This window comes from Ctenopharyngodon idella, chromosome 15, assembly GCF_019924925.1.
Source record: "Ctenopharyngodon idella isolate HZGC_01 chromosome 15, HZGC01, whole genome shotgun sequence".
NCBI classification, from domain to species: domain Eukaryota; kingdom Metazoa; phylum Chordata; class Actinopteri; order Cypriniformes; family Xenocyprididae; genus Ctenopharyngodon; species Ctenopharyngodon idella.
In genome coordinates this window covers 19,190,906-19,205,175 of record NC_067234.1, presented here as the reverse complement: position 1 = coordinate 19,205,175, position 14,270 = coordinate 19,190,906, and the positions used below count along the sequence as shown (strand labels likewise).

Sequence of the window (14,270 nt, the reverse complement as noted above, 5' to 3'; positions counted from 1 at the left end):
TCTGTGGTCACAGACATTCGCTTGCTGGACAACAGCATGTCTGATGAACATTTTATGGAATTATGAGTGAACTTCAGTAATTTAGACTGATTTTGTTTCATAACTGATTCTGATCAAAGTATATGGAGATGACAGTGAGACAGAATGAGATGCAATATTGGAGTCAACAGGATTTACCCATGTGACCTACATAAAAGCAGCTGCTCGCCCCAAAGTTTACCTGGCCAAACCGCCACTGCCTGCTTTAAAACAAAGCCCCCAACAGCCCTGTGTACTACTGAGGCCTGACCTTTATATAAGTAGAGTCTAGATGAGCGACGCAGCTCAACAGTCATGTGTTTGCTCAGCTGTGTGTTTGCCTGTATGTATGGAGCAGGTACTACAGGTGGGACACTTCAGGTAGATAATCTCCCTTTAATAAGATGAAATGACATTGATGAATGTACTCTTTATGGTGGTTTTTGTTCATCATGCAAAATTAAACAAAAATGTCCTTAAAAATAATAAATAATAATAATAACAGTAATTAAAGCTTCATGATATGCAGAAAAAAAAAAAAAAAACTTTAAAAAAAATCCAGATTTGCTGTGCTTGTTTGTCAGGCTGCACAATTTGACCAACATTTAGTGACTATATCAATATATGTATAAAATAATAATGATAATAATAATAATAATTAGGGCTTCATGATTTGTAGAAAAAATCAAAGTGTTTTTTTTTTTTATTGCAATTAAAAATGCGATTTAAAAAAAATCCAGATTTTCTGTGCTTGTTTGTCGGGCTGCAAACTTTGGCCAATATTTAGTGATTATATCAATATGGCTATAAAATAATAATAATAACAATTATAGTGGTAATTAGTGCTTCATGATTTGGACAAAAAAAATACAATTGTGATTTAAAATGTCATTTTTAAAAATAAATCCAGATTTGCTGTGCTTGTTTGTCGGGCTGAATAATTTAGCCAAAATTTTGTCATTATATCAATATGTCTTTAAAATAATAATAATAATAATTTGGACAAAAAAATCTAATTGCTTTTTTTTTTTTTTTTTTTGAAAAAATGTGATTTTAAAAAATCTAGATTTGCTGTGCTTGTTTGTCGGGCTGCACAATTTAGCCAAAATTATATTATATACTAAAATTAAATTATATAATAATATAAAATAATAATAATACTTATTATTAATATTAATACTAAATAAAAATGTAAATAATTACCAAAAAGAAATATTACTATTGTAATATTTTACTGTAAAATATAAAAATTAAGTATTTAAAATAATAATTTTATTTTAGATTGCAATTGTAAAATTACAGTACAAATTAATATATTGATATTAAAATAATAATACAAATGTATTAAAGGCACAATATGTAAGAATTTTGCAGTAAAATATTCAAAAACCACTAGGCCAGTGTTATATATTTTGTTTAGTTGAGTACTTAAAATATCCCAAATGTTTCCAACTATTTGTAAATCTTGAGAAAATCATGATTTTAACCAAGGATACGGGACGTGTGAGGAGTCGCCTGTCAATGGCGTCATACCCGTGTTACCCTCGGTTTCTGGTTTTATTTTGTAGAAACCATGGAAACACTAAAGACGCTTTAATATATTAAATGTTTTATTAGACAAGGGAACAACTGTTTGGTTACATTTATAGACAGAAAACTAATTATTGTTATATAGCTCAACACGTTTAGTCTTATTGTTTAAATATAGTTTTCTTGATTTTCTGAGAGTACCATGCTTTACCATGCCTCAGAGAAAAATACTATTTTGTCAAGTAGCTAAGTAATACAGCATTTTCTCCATCATACAATACGTTTTAAAATTAATTGCATGCCATTTATCAGCACAAGCCATCCAGCATTTATTAATATGATATTCTAAAATCGATCTAGCTTACTGAAGTGTGCAACAAGTGTCTCACAGCAGCAGCCGAGCGAACGCACACGTTATAACATCATTTTCAACACAGTCAAATGTCTCTAATATGATAAACAGTGCGATGTTACCTCATACACTTGACCGGAAGAAGTGGAAGCGGCGACTGCGGCGTAATAAAAGCTCCACTGCTCTCGGGGCGTGTGTCGCGCTCGTCTCTCATTAGCAATCGCTCCAGCGGCCTCGATCTGCTCCAACATCACTCACCCTGCTCTGCTTCATACTACAGTAATGTTAATAATCTCATCCATGAACATGATTTCTGCCTGAGTCCCGTCCCGATTCTTTTCCACTGGCTGTGAGGTGAAGACCACATCTCCCAAGATTCCGCACTCAAACTCTGCATCATCAAGCTACGCCTTTGTTTTGAATAGGCGAAATATGTAGAAAAAACTACATATTTTAGCTTTAACCTATTGTAGTAAACATAGTCACTTACCCAACAAAACACTTTGTTGCCAGCACAAACATTGTTGCATATAAACACATATTTGATCCTCAGATATCATTTTAAAAAAAAATACTGTTTATCTTTTCATTACCCTCAGTGTACTTTTGATCTGCCCTTGATTTGTTTCCCACCCCCTGTGGAAGAGCTTCACGGAGTTCCTCTTTAGATGACCCGAGTTTGTCTTGTTTGTTTGTTTCTCCTTCAGTATTGTTTAGTTTCCCTATAAATAGAGTTTGTGTGAGTTATCGGCTCAGAAAAGACAAAGGCCCTTGGCCAGAGAATAAACAAAAGGGCTTTTTTGCATCTAATTTTAGAGGGTGACTCTTTCAAAACAATTCCGATTTTCCCTTTTCCTTCGATGTTTCCTTTACACAAATCTGAAATAGATTTAGCTTATTTAAACCTCAGTGTGGGGTTTATTGAGCATCTGGATAACTAAGAAATGAATTATGAATTCCACATTGACAACCCAGTTTATGATGAGCCGCAGATCAGAGCATGATTAGACTTGCCGTGTTTCCATTTAGGCTCATGGAGATGGCATGTGTGCTGGCAGGAGGAGCGCCCAATCAATAATGAACCTCTGGACTCATGCCATTACATTTCCCATTGACTGTCACCTTTAGTAACATGCCATATATCACTCATATGATTGCTATCATCATTCTTTATAATATTAGAAGACGCATCATGGCCATATTGCAGTATGACAAAGCCAAGATTCATCAGGCTCAAATTGTAAAAGAATGGTTGGGAGGGAGCATGAAGAATCATTTTCCAGTCCAGACCTTAACCTTATTGAAAGTCTTTGGGATGTGCTGGAGGAGACTTTACAGAGTGCTCACCTCTTGCATTGTCAATACAAGATCTTGACCAGAAATTGATGCACCTCTTGATGGAAATAAATGTTGTGATGTTATTTCCACCAAGAGGTGCATCAATTTTTGGTCAGGATCACAATGACAGTGAAGAGTGACCACGGCTGTCAAGCTTGCTTTTCAGTGAATTACGACTTAGATTTGGTCTGTTTGTAACACAAAGATATTTTATGGCTCTAGAAGACTTTAGAGATAAGAATATAGTAAATAATGACAGACATTCATTTTTGGATGAACCATTCCTTTAATTTGAAAGAAAAAAACTAAGGGTGTGTTCACACTTGGCAGGTTTGGTTTGACTAAAACGAACCCTGGTGCGATTGTTCTGTTATAGAAGTTCATTTGAATAAGTGTGAACGCTGCCATCCAAACCCTGGTGCACACCAAACAAGCGGTCCGAGACACCCGAAAAGATTGGTCTCAGTCTGCTTCCAAACGAACTCTGGTGTGGTTCGACTGAAATATAAACGCAACACTGACCAAAGACATGTATACGAACCAGAAACAGGACATGATGTCACCAGATGTGACCCAAAAAACAACAGAATACTGAAGCTTACCTGTTTTTTCTCTGCATTGCTGTCATAGGAGCTGTTATTAATTAGTCACACTCATGTCATTCCAAACCCGTAAGACTTTCGTTTGTCTTCAGAACACAAATTAAGATATTTTTGATGAAATCCGAGAGGTTTTTTTATCCTCCATTGAAAGCAATGAAATGACTATATTCAGTGTCCAGAAAATAGTTAAAATGTTAAAATAGTCAACGTGACTACAGTGGTTCAACCTTAATGTTGATGTCCTGTTTTTATTATGTGGTAATTTCATTGCTTTCAATGGAGGATAATAAAACCTCTTGGATTTCAACAATCTTAATTTGTGTTCCGAAGATAAACGAAGGTCTTACGGGTGTGAGGGTGAGTAATTAATGACAGAAATTTCATTTTTGGGTGAACTAACCCTTTAAAGTTCAGTTACAGGCGACAGAAACTCTGTCTCCTTGCAGCAGATCTTCGTTTGTGTGCAACAGAGGGATTCCTGCCACTGTTTTGACCCGTTTACACATTTTATAAACTCTTCACAAGTTCTCTAAAAAATAACCATAAAAAAACTAAAAAAATCTATGCAGTAAAATACCGCTTTCCATTGAAACAGTAATATACCATAAAAAAATGGATTCTGAGTAATATTTTTAAAAAAGGCATATAGGCTACTTTCACGAAAACGACAAATGATATTACTCAGAATGCATTGTAATATAGAGAATACATTGTAATATACAGAAGTAATATACTGTAAAAACAATGCAATGGTAATATCTGGGTAATATTTGTTGTTTTCGAGGAAGTATCCTATAGGTTACTTTCTCGAAAACGACAAATAATATTACCCAGAATTAGTGTTGTCAAAAGTATCGACTTCGGTACCAAGTCAGTACTGAAATTTGAAAAATGTGACGCTTTGACCGCTGTTGAATGGATTCGTAAACACCTCTGATTGGCCATTGTGTTCACATGCTCAACAGATATGTCTGTGATTGGCTACAATGATCAGCGCTTCAGAAACATGTTGTAAATAGTCATCAATGACGCTCTTTACCGAGCGCTTACACAGATACACACGGGAGCGTTTGAAAGCAGGCGTCTATCAATGGACCGCTTTCAAGCGCACCCGCTTTCAAAATGCTTTCAAAATCGAACACTTCCGTGTGCTTTCAAAAGCTCCCATGCGTTGATCATTTTAGCCAATCACAGACATATCTGATGAGCGTCTGAACACAATGGCCAATCAGAGTTGTTTACGAATCCACTCAACAGCGTTCAAAGCATCACATTTTTTAAATTTCAATACCGACTTGGTACCGAAGTCGGTACTTTTGACAACTTTTTTATGGTATATTACTGTTTCAATGGAAAATGGTATTTTACTGTGTAAATTATTATATATATTTTTTTAGTTATTTTGGTCAAATGCCCTCATACGTACACATACATATAACGAGCGCATTTAGCCCAGGACACAGCATTGTTTTGGATGTTCGTTAAGTTCCGTCTCAAAAGTTCCATCTTGTTTGTTTGTTTTTGTATCGGCCTTAAAAATGACAGTGTAAACGCTAAGTGAACCAGGACTAAATGTATTATTTTCTTTTTTTGGTGGGGACCAAAAGAACCAAACTACAGGTATTTTGTTAATGGTTAAAAATGGAACAAATCTCAGTGCTTGTAAAGTACGTAAAAGGCTCCACTAATCTAAGACCAGCAGTGACATATGTGCTAAATGTGGTAGTTGTGAGCCAGCTGGGTCATGCAGACCTCCTTCAACTGATCTGGGCTTTGTTCCAAATCTCATTTAGTCATGTTACAGCCATGAGAGTGCCATAAATTCAAATGAGAAGAGGGTGAGATGCACTAAAGTGATTGCGTCTCCCTCTCCACATCCCTGTTTTGCTCTCATCTTTCTTTTTTTGCGCTCTCACTCACTCGCTCGTAAAACAAACCAATCAGTTAGATGGAGCAAAACTGGGCTGTATAGTCTACAGAATTCATTTAATGACAAGGAGCAGGTCTTCGGGTGTATATGTGTGTCATCAGGTGAATGTTACGTCATGTCTGTCCGTATTGACAGTACATTGTCCCTGCTGAGAATGGGTTTGGCCAGAGATGCTTTTAAGGGCGGAGCTTCTCATACCTCAAAGCTGCCACACCAAAAACCACAAACAAGGATCTACTACGGATGTGTTCAAACAACAACAAAAGCCTTTCGCTAATCTACCGAGTCTACTTAAACTGACATTATTTAGAGGAAAGAAAGATTACCCTAGCTGAGGTATTTCCAGAAAATCCGCCTAAAATTGATTTTAGCCAATCCATACCAATGACTGATTAAACTGAAAGTGAAACGTGTTATGCCTATACAGTAAACAACTCTATCACAGTAAATATTGTTTCTCTTCTGTCATTTACTCATCCTCATTCCACTCATTCCAAACTCGGATGACCTTATTTCTGTGAAACACAAAAGGACAAAATTTGAGGAATTTCCTAGCTGCTTTTTTTTCCATATTTAAAAGGTGCTCTAACCAAAAAACAACATAAAAGTATCATAAAAATACAATTACATTACAACTGGTGAACTGTATTTCATTTTTCTGAAGACACACTAATGGTCACAAGAAACTTTGACATCAACATGCTGTTTTTTAGGATTTATTTTTTTGTTGTGTGATTTGGAATCAGTAATGGACTACAATTTGTAAGTAATCTACCCTGCACTGCACAGGATCCATTTGCCCTATGTCTTGCCATTTTGAGCTTTTGTGGAATTGATCAAGTTGATAAATTGTTTTTGCTCCCATAATCTTCGGTCATTCAGCTGCATGTAGACAGTAATGTCTGCAGTGTCATTTATCAGTCTGAAAGGAATAAGCACAGAGGACATGGAAAGATGAGTTTGTTTTTTGCCGCATGCATTTGCTCTTATCTGATGGTTCAAAAATAGAATTTTATCAGAATTTGGTGGTTGAAATTATTACACAGAAAAACTTTGATCTCTTCTGATAATCTGATTAGTCAGTGTTATTTTGTGTGCGTGTTCAATAATGTCTTTGCTTTTTATCTGGAGGATTTTATATGTATATATGTGACCCTGGACCACAAAACCAGTCATAAGTCGCACGGGTATATTTGTAGCAATAACCAACAAAACATTCTATGGGTCAAAATTATCGATTTTTTGTTTATGCCAAAAATCATTAGTATATTAAGTAAAGATCATGTTCCATGAAGATATTTTGTAAATTTCCTACTGTAAATATATCAAAAATGTATTTTTGTGAGTGGATATGCATTGCTAAGAACTTCATTTGGACAACTTTAAAGACGATTTTCTCAATATTTAGATTTTTTTGCACCCTCAGATTCCAGATTTTCAATTAGTCGTATTAGCCAAATATTGTCCTAACAAACCATACATCAGTGGAAAGCTTATTTATTCAGCTTTCAGATGATGTATAAATCTCAATTTCAAAAAAGTGAACCTTATTACTGGTTTTGTGGTCCATGGTCACATATGTGATTAATTCTAATTAACTTAATTAGTTAACGTCATATCATTTAATTGTTTAAATTTTGATGGAATTTTGATAGTCCTAATAATAGATATTTTTCTTCTCACACAATAATAGCCTATAGTTTTAACTCCAATCAGTATTTTATTTCCATTTATTTATTTAATAAATAGCCATGTAATAAGTGAGATAATTAGTCAAACTTAAGCAGTCATGGTCATTAAACTGTACACATCATCCTTTGTGAAGTTGATTAAAGAGAAATGGAAATTTTGGAAAAAAAATTGTCAGTTTTTGTTTGTTGTTTCGTATGGCACGATAATGCAATGTCTTTGAATTATCTTTATTTGGAGGATTTTATATTCGTATTAGAGATGAAATGGTATGATAATTTCATATCACAATTATACCAAAATTATCACAATGTTGTTAAAATGTGCTGGAAAAAGTACTACACACACTAAAATCATTTAACCAAGTTTTATATCGAAAACCAACAAACAACAAATAAAAGTAGCAGCGCAGTGCAATTTTTGGTTTTCATAAATATTAAAATACATTTTTTAGAATGTGCATTAGCCTGTTTTTACGGAGCCCCAGACATGACATGCAGGAAAAAAATAGTAGGCTAAATCATGCGCACGATTTATTAATTAGTTCCCTCAATTTACTAAAACATGCGCACGATTTACTATTTCATTGTAATACCTCACTACCTTCGCCATGTTTTCACACAAAACCCTTATGAAGCCCCGCCCCTTTTCAGCGCTGCGCTCGTTGTCTTTGTTTAATGCTTGACAGTATTTACCGTGAGTCTTTCAAATCGTGGTATCGATACGGTTTTAATGATAATTAAAATATGAAACTTTAATACTAACTGTTCAGAATTTTATTATGGTTTCGTCAAACCATTTGGATCATCGTCAAACCAGTAACCGTTTTATCTCTAATTCATATGTGATAAATATGATTAATTAACCCCATATCATGTAATTAATTCTGTTATATTTGTGTTTATTGATTGACAGCCCTAATAATGTCCACTTAACTATAACAATTTATCTGATAACCAATCTCCTATAATTTTCATGTCCATGCCACACGCTTCTCACATACGAAAATAATTTCAAATCAATATTTAATTTCCATTTTTTTCATTTATTTGGTAAATAGCCATATGATAATTGGGATTATGTCAGACTTATGCAGTCACGCAGCCATTATCGCAAAATAATCCATGCACAATGCACATTATCCCTGGTGTAGTTAATGAAAATGACCATTGTGAACTTCATCATTGTTACATTTCTGCTACATGTGGTTACAACAGAAGAGTCAATTTACATTCAAAACAGGGAAATTCCCAACTACTACGCATGAAACACCTGTGTGTTTATACATGAGTGGAAACCCTAGAGTATATTTGCTGAGGAAGTGTGCATGTGTATCACATAAAATGTCATGGATTGTCAAACAGAAAATTAGCAAGCATGTGTACCGGTGTAAATATGAATTAAAACTAAAATATTACCGGTGTAAATATTAATTTAAAAAAAATCACACAAGAGCAGAAACCAGTTCTCAGATATTTACAAGAAAACTGCATCTAAATTTGGAGTCGCTGTTAATTTCCTGTCAGCATATCCTCACTTCTGAGTGATCTGATAGCGGTCATATTCAGAGGGTACAACAGAAAATGAGTAACCGGCAGTGATGTTATAATGCTGCTATTTCTGTAGTATACAATGTGTTTACCGTACACAGTACGCAAATTCTCTGTTGGACAACCAACTAGAATTCATATTTTTCATAACTTTTTCAGTGGTTTGACCATTGCATATTGCAAACTGTTACACATACTATTTTTAAAAAAAAAAAAAAACTAGCTAGTGTGCATTGTATACTAGGTAGTAAGCAGTGTGCTAGTGTTGTATTCTGTGAGCGACAGGCCGAATGGAGTGAGAGGAGTGATGTGAGGGGTAGGTCAACAGCAGGCTTGAGAAAACACAGGATGTGTAGTGGGATCCATTTTCCGCTTCCTGTCGGACAGTGAGGCTGGATGCAGGACCGGGAAGAGCGGGGGTGTAGCGGTTAGTGGAAACAGTGTCCTTGGTTCCCTGGTTTGGTGGCGGAGGTGGCTGTGTGTGTGTGTGTGTGTGTGTGTGTGTGTGTGTTGATGGAAGAAAGAGAGCCTGTGGGATCCTGCGTGTCAGAAAGAGCCACTGAGAGAGAGAGTGAGTGAGCAATATGGGGCGGAAGTAAATTTCTGGCATTGTGCCACAGAACCTCTTTCCATCATCCGGCTGTTTCTTTCTGTACTTTGTTCTGTCAGTGCCAAAATGTCTCTCTGTGGTGCACAACATCTATATGTCTGTCTATCTATCTATCTATCTATCTATGTATTTATCTATCAATCTATCAATCTGTCTATCTATGTATTTATTTATTTATCTATTTGTCTATCTATGTATCTGTCTATCTATCAAAAAAGATAATGTAGGCATATTTAAAGTAATAGTTTAAAAAATAACGAATATTTAATATATAGTTTTACATTATTATGATACAGAAAACATTTTTTTGAACATGCATTTCAATAATTTTATGATTTTCTTTTTTAAAACTGTTTGTGTCTCACTGGAAAAAAAAACAGCATGAAGCATTATTTTAGTTTCATGAGTAAATGAGACTTTTTGAGGTGAACTATTCTTTTAAATGTTTATTTGTCACAATATTGTGTCATAAAAATCAAACATGTTTTTCTTATTTGGTTTTATTATGTTCCCTTTCATTATAGTAAACTGTTAATTAATATTATTATTATTATTTTTTTTTTTTTGACCTACAGTGTTTTTCAGCAGAAGAGTCCATTTACATTCAAATCAGGGGAATTCCTACGAATGAAGCACCTGTGTGTTTATACATGAGTGGGAATCCTTGTATTTGTTCTCGCTGAGGAAGTGTTGTGTGCATGTGTGTAACGTAATATTTCATGGATCATCAAACAGACTCGCAGGAGTGTGCATGCCATTATTACAGTTGTCATAATGGAGGTTATGCACTGTGTGTGTGTGGTTCAGGTACACCCTTGCAATATCCAAAATGGGGCATTTTTTGGTCCACATGAGGAAAACATCTTATAAATCATACTAAATTACTTTCTTTTTATTTATTATATTTATTTATTTCATTTTTTTGAAAATGTAAAAATGCAGAAAGTTTTCTGTGATGGGTAGGTTTAGGGGTTGGGGATAGAATAGACCGTTTGCGCAGTATAAAAAGTCATTATGAAAAATCAGCATACAACATGAAAACTCAACGTGTGTGTGTTTGTGTTTGTCTCCCCCTCAAAGCTCGATCTGAGCAGGAAACTGTGTGGGAGTAGCACCTGTCTCAAATAAGCCACTGTCACACACACACAACTGGAACACACACCCACAGAAACACACAACCCAATCTCGGGTTTGATCAGCAAAAACTAAGCACAAACTGAAGAATTATTTAACTGTTCTTTTCAAGGAGAATTTCATGTTGAGAAGCTTCATCTTTTGTACAGTAGTTCATTTTTTCTTTATTATTGTTGAAATTAACAGTACAATGAGACAAGAAACTACAAAGTACTATAATGAAAAAGGAACATCACAAAATAAGAAAAACAGATACCCGCAAGCATTTTGTAAAAGTGAACTATGAAATACAATGTCTATATCTTACATTTGATTTTTATGCCAAAATATTGTGGCAATTAAACAGTTATTCACAGGAAAATTTACTCAGTCTTATGAAATTAAAATTATACTTCATGCTGGGTTTTTTTTTTAAGTGAAACACAAACATTGTTTTAAAATCATAAAATTTTTGTTGTATATATTATATATAATGAAATAATGTAAAACTGTATATTAAATAATGACATTTTTGTAAACTATTATATTTTATTTCTATTGCTATTATATTATTACATTTATTATAATTTATTATAATGGTATACACTAAAGTTTGGAAATTAATACATTTATTCAGCATCATTCTAAAAAATAGCTGTAAAAAAATGAAACAGTTTTACACAGTAAAAGTCATTTTCTGTTGAAACAGTAATATACCATAAAACAATGCATTCTTGGTAATATTATTTGTTATTTTCAAGAAAGTAACCTATAGGCTACTTTTTCAAAAATGACAAATATTACCCAGAATGCATTGTTTTTATGGTATATTACTTATGTATATTACAATGCATTCTGGATCATATTTGTCATTTTTGAGACAAATATTACCCAGAAGGGGTACGAACAACTTATCAATCTAAATTTGAATTGTTAGGTTACCATAAACACTATTAAATCCTTCTTGTATCATTGTTCTTGTATCTACAGGCCTGGAAGAAGCGCTGGTTTATCCTGCGCAGCGGGCGCATGAGTGGAGACCCGGATGTTCTCGAGTATTACAAGAGTGACCATGCCAAAAAGCCAATTCGCATCATTGACCTGCACTGCTGCGAGCAAGTGGACGCAGGCCTCACCTTCAAACGCAAAGAGTTCCAGGACAGCTTTGTGTTCGACATCAAGACGGCCGAGAGAACCTTCTACCTGGTGGCAGAAACGGAGGAGGAAATGAACCGCTGGGTTCGCTCTATCTGCCAGCTGTGTGGATTCAACCAGTCAGAGGACAATCATCACGGTAGGAGAATCACATCAATGTTTGTCTTCAGAATCATCAATTTGAGGTTGATTCTGATGAATATAGCTCATGTATCTATGTTCACCTATAGGCATTGCTACAGTAGATTCAATATATTCATGCCATTATCTATGTGGTTTTACAGTAGCAGTGCTCTCATCTGTTATTTTTTTCTCTGAGCTGATGATACGACAGATAGAATACAATCTCAAGTAACCTGATACCATTTCTTATTGCTTTCCTATTTTCCTCACCACCTCTTTTCTCTGTCATTTGAGAAAGTTGGGCCGGACCAGCCCTGCCAAATGGATGCAGTGTCTGAAAGGTTTATTGATTTTTTTTTTTTTTCCCTTTTGTTTTGTTTAAGAAAAGGGAGTGAACGCTGCCCATCATTGCAGGCACAGTGCTAGTGTTTATTCTAGAGACAGTTGTTTTTGACATAAAGAGGACTTTGTGTTTGTGATCTGGCTGCTTGTGTATTACAGTCAGTGTATTACGGTACACTTTCTAATGTACAATACAAAACAGGATAGATAGATAGAAGGATAGACAGATAGATAGATAGATAGATAGACAGATAGATAGATAATTAGACAGACAGATAGATAGATAGATAGATAGATAGATAGAGAGACAGATAGATGGATAGACAGATAGATAGATGGATGGATGGATGAATAGATGAATAGACGGATAGATAGATGGATAGACAGACAGACAGATAGATAAACAGATAGATAGATAGATAGATGAATAGACAGATAGAGATAGATAGATAGATAGACAGATAGATGAATAGACAGATAGATAGATAGATAGATAGATAGATAGATAGATAGATAGATAGATGGATAGATAGATAGATGGATAGATAGATAGATAGATAGATAGATAGATAGATAGATAGACAGATAGATAGACAGATAGATAAATAGATAGATAGATAGATAGACAGACAGATAGATGAATAGACAGACAGATAGATGGATAGATAGATATATAGATAGATAGATAGATAGATAGATAGATAGATGGATAGATAGACAGACAGACAGATAGATAGATAGATAGATAGAAGGATAGACAGATAGATAGATAGATAGATAGATAGATAGATAGATAGATAGACAGACAGATAGATAGACAGACAGACGGATTGACAGACGGATAGATGGATAGACAGATAGACAGACAGACAGATGGATAGATAGACAGACAGACAGATGGATAGATAGATAGATAGATAGATAGATAGATAGATAGTTAGACAGATGGATAGATAAGAAAAGGAAAAAAATCAGAAAAAAAAATCCACTATTTTGTTTCACAGTTAAAGGAATAGTTCACCCTAAAATTAATATTTGGTCATCATTCACTCACCAGGATTGAGGTCAGTTTCTCATCCAGTTATGACGAGATGATAATATTTATATCTTGGTTAATGCTTCCTTTAATAGGTTTTTCTCATGAAGCCTTATGTAGCCTATATGTTAAAACTGAACATGTGATCTAATGCTTTGTTTGCAAATCCAGATCCAAATGCATATTGAGTGATTTACAGTGTAAGTCTTTGCTTTCTGAAAGTCTCCAGCTTATAGTAATCCAGACTCTACCGGTTATCATTCACTAAGGGTGTTTTCACACCTCTACATTGTTTGCTTTGTTCTGAAACAAGGATTAAAGTTGTTACAATGTTGCGATTTCTTCTTGGTTCGGTTTGCTTTTCACAAAATTAATTAATACGAGTCAAGTGTGAGTAAACTGTCCTCTTATTGGTCAGCGTGCAACTGTTCCAGGATTCGGCTCATAGCGGTCATCAGTCTGGATGGAAAGACAAACAGCTCCGCAGGTTGATTTTGGCTTTCTTTGTAGCTGTCATTATATTACTTTATCATTTTTATTATGTACCATGGCTTCGTCTATATTTTTATGTTTTGGACAGTTGTTCTGAAATATGTTTGTCTGACCAAATTTCAATCAGGCATTTTACTTCATCTTTGCTCCAGGTTAACCCACGATTCATTTTGAGAAACATTAGCAAAACAAGCACTGCTACTTTTCATGCAGTGTACTTAATTACCCATCATATATTGTGATACAGCTTGGTTCGTTGGTCCGTTGGGTCGGATTGCTTTCTCACCACAAGCAAACTGCTACAGAGTTTGTTTGCAATCAAGCCGAGACCATCTCGTTCAGGTGATCTCGGATAGATTATTTTGGTGCGGATCCGAGCGCAATTGCCGT

The 14,270-nt window shown here is 34.8% G+C and overlaps 1 protein-coding gene across 2 annotated transcripts in view; it reads left to right on the top strand.

The window, feature by feature from the left end:
- The window catches only part of gab2 (GRB2-associated binding protein 2), a 73,850-nt gene that overhangs the window by 24,148 nt on the left and 35,432 nt on the right, over nt 1-14,270 (top strand). Inside the window, exons 1-2 of one of the 2 annotated variants that reach the window (XM_051862430.1) lie at nt 9,418-9,436; nt 11,723-12,026. In XM_051862430.1, coding sequence (XP_051718390.1) covers nt 11,762-12,026 — 265 coding nt within the window. In that variant the 5' untranslated portion in view covers nt 9,418-9,436; nt 11,723-11,761. Of the gene's footprint in view, nt 1-9,417; nt 9,437-11,722; nt 12,027-14,270 lie in introns of those variants that run through there. The other variant, XM_051862429.1, reaches the window with a different exon arrangement.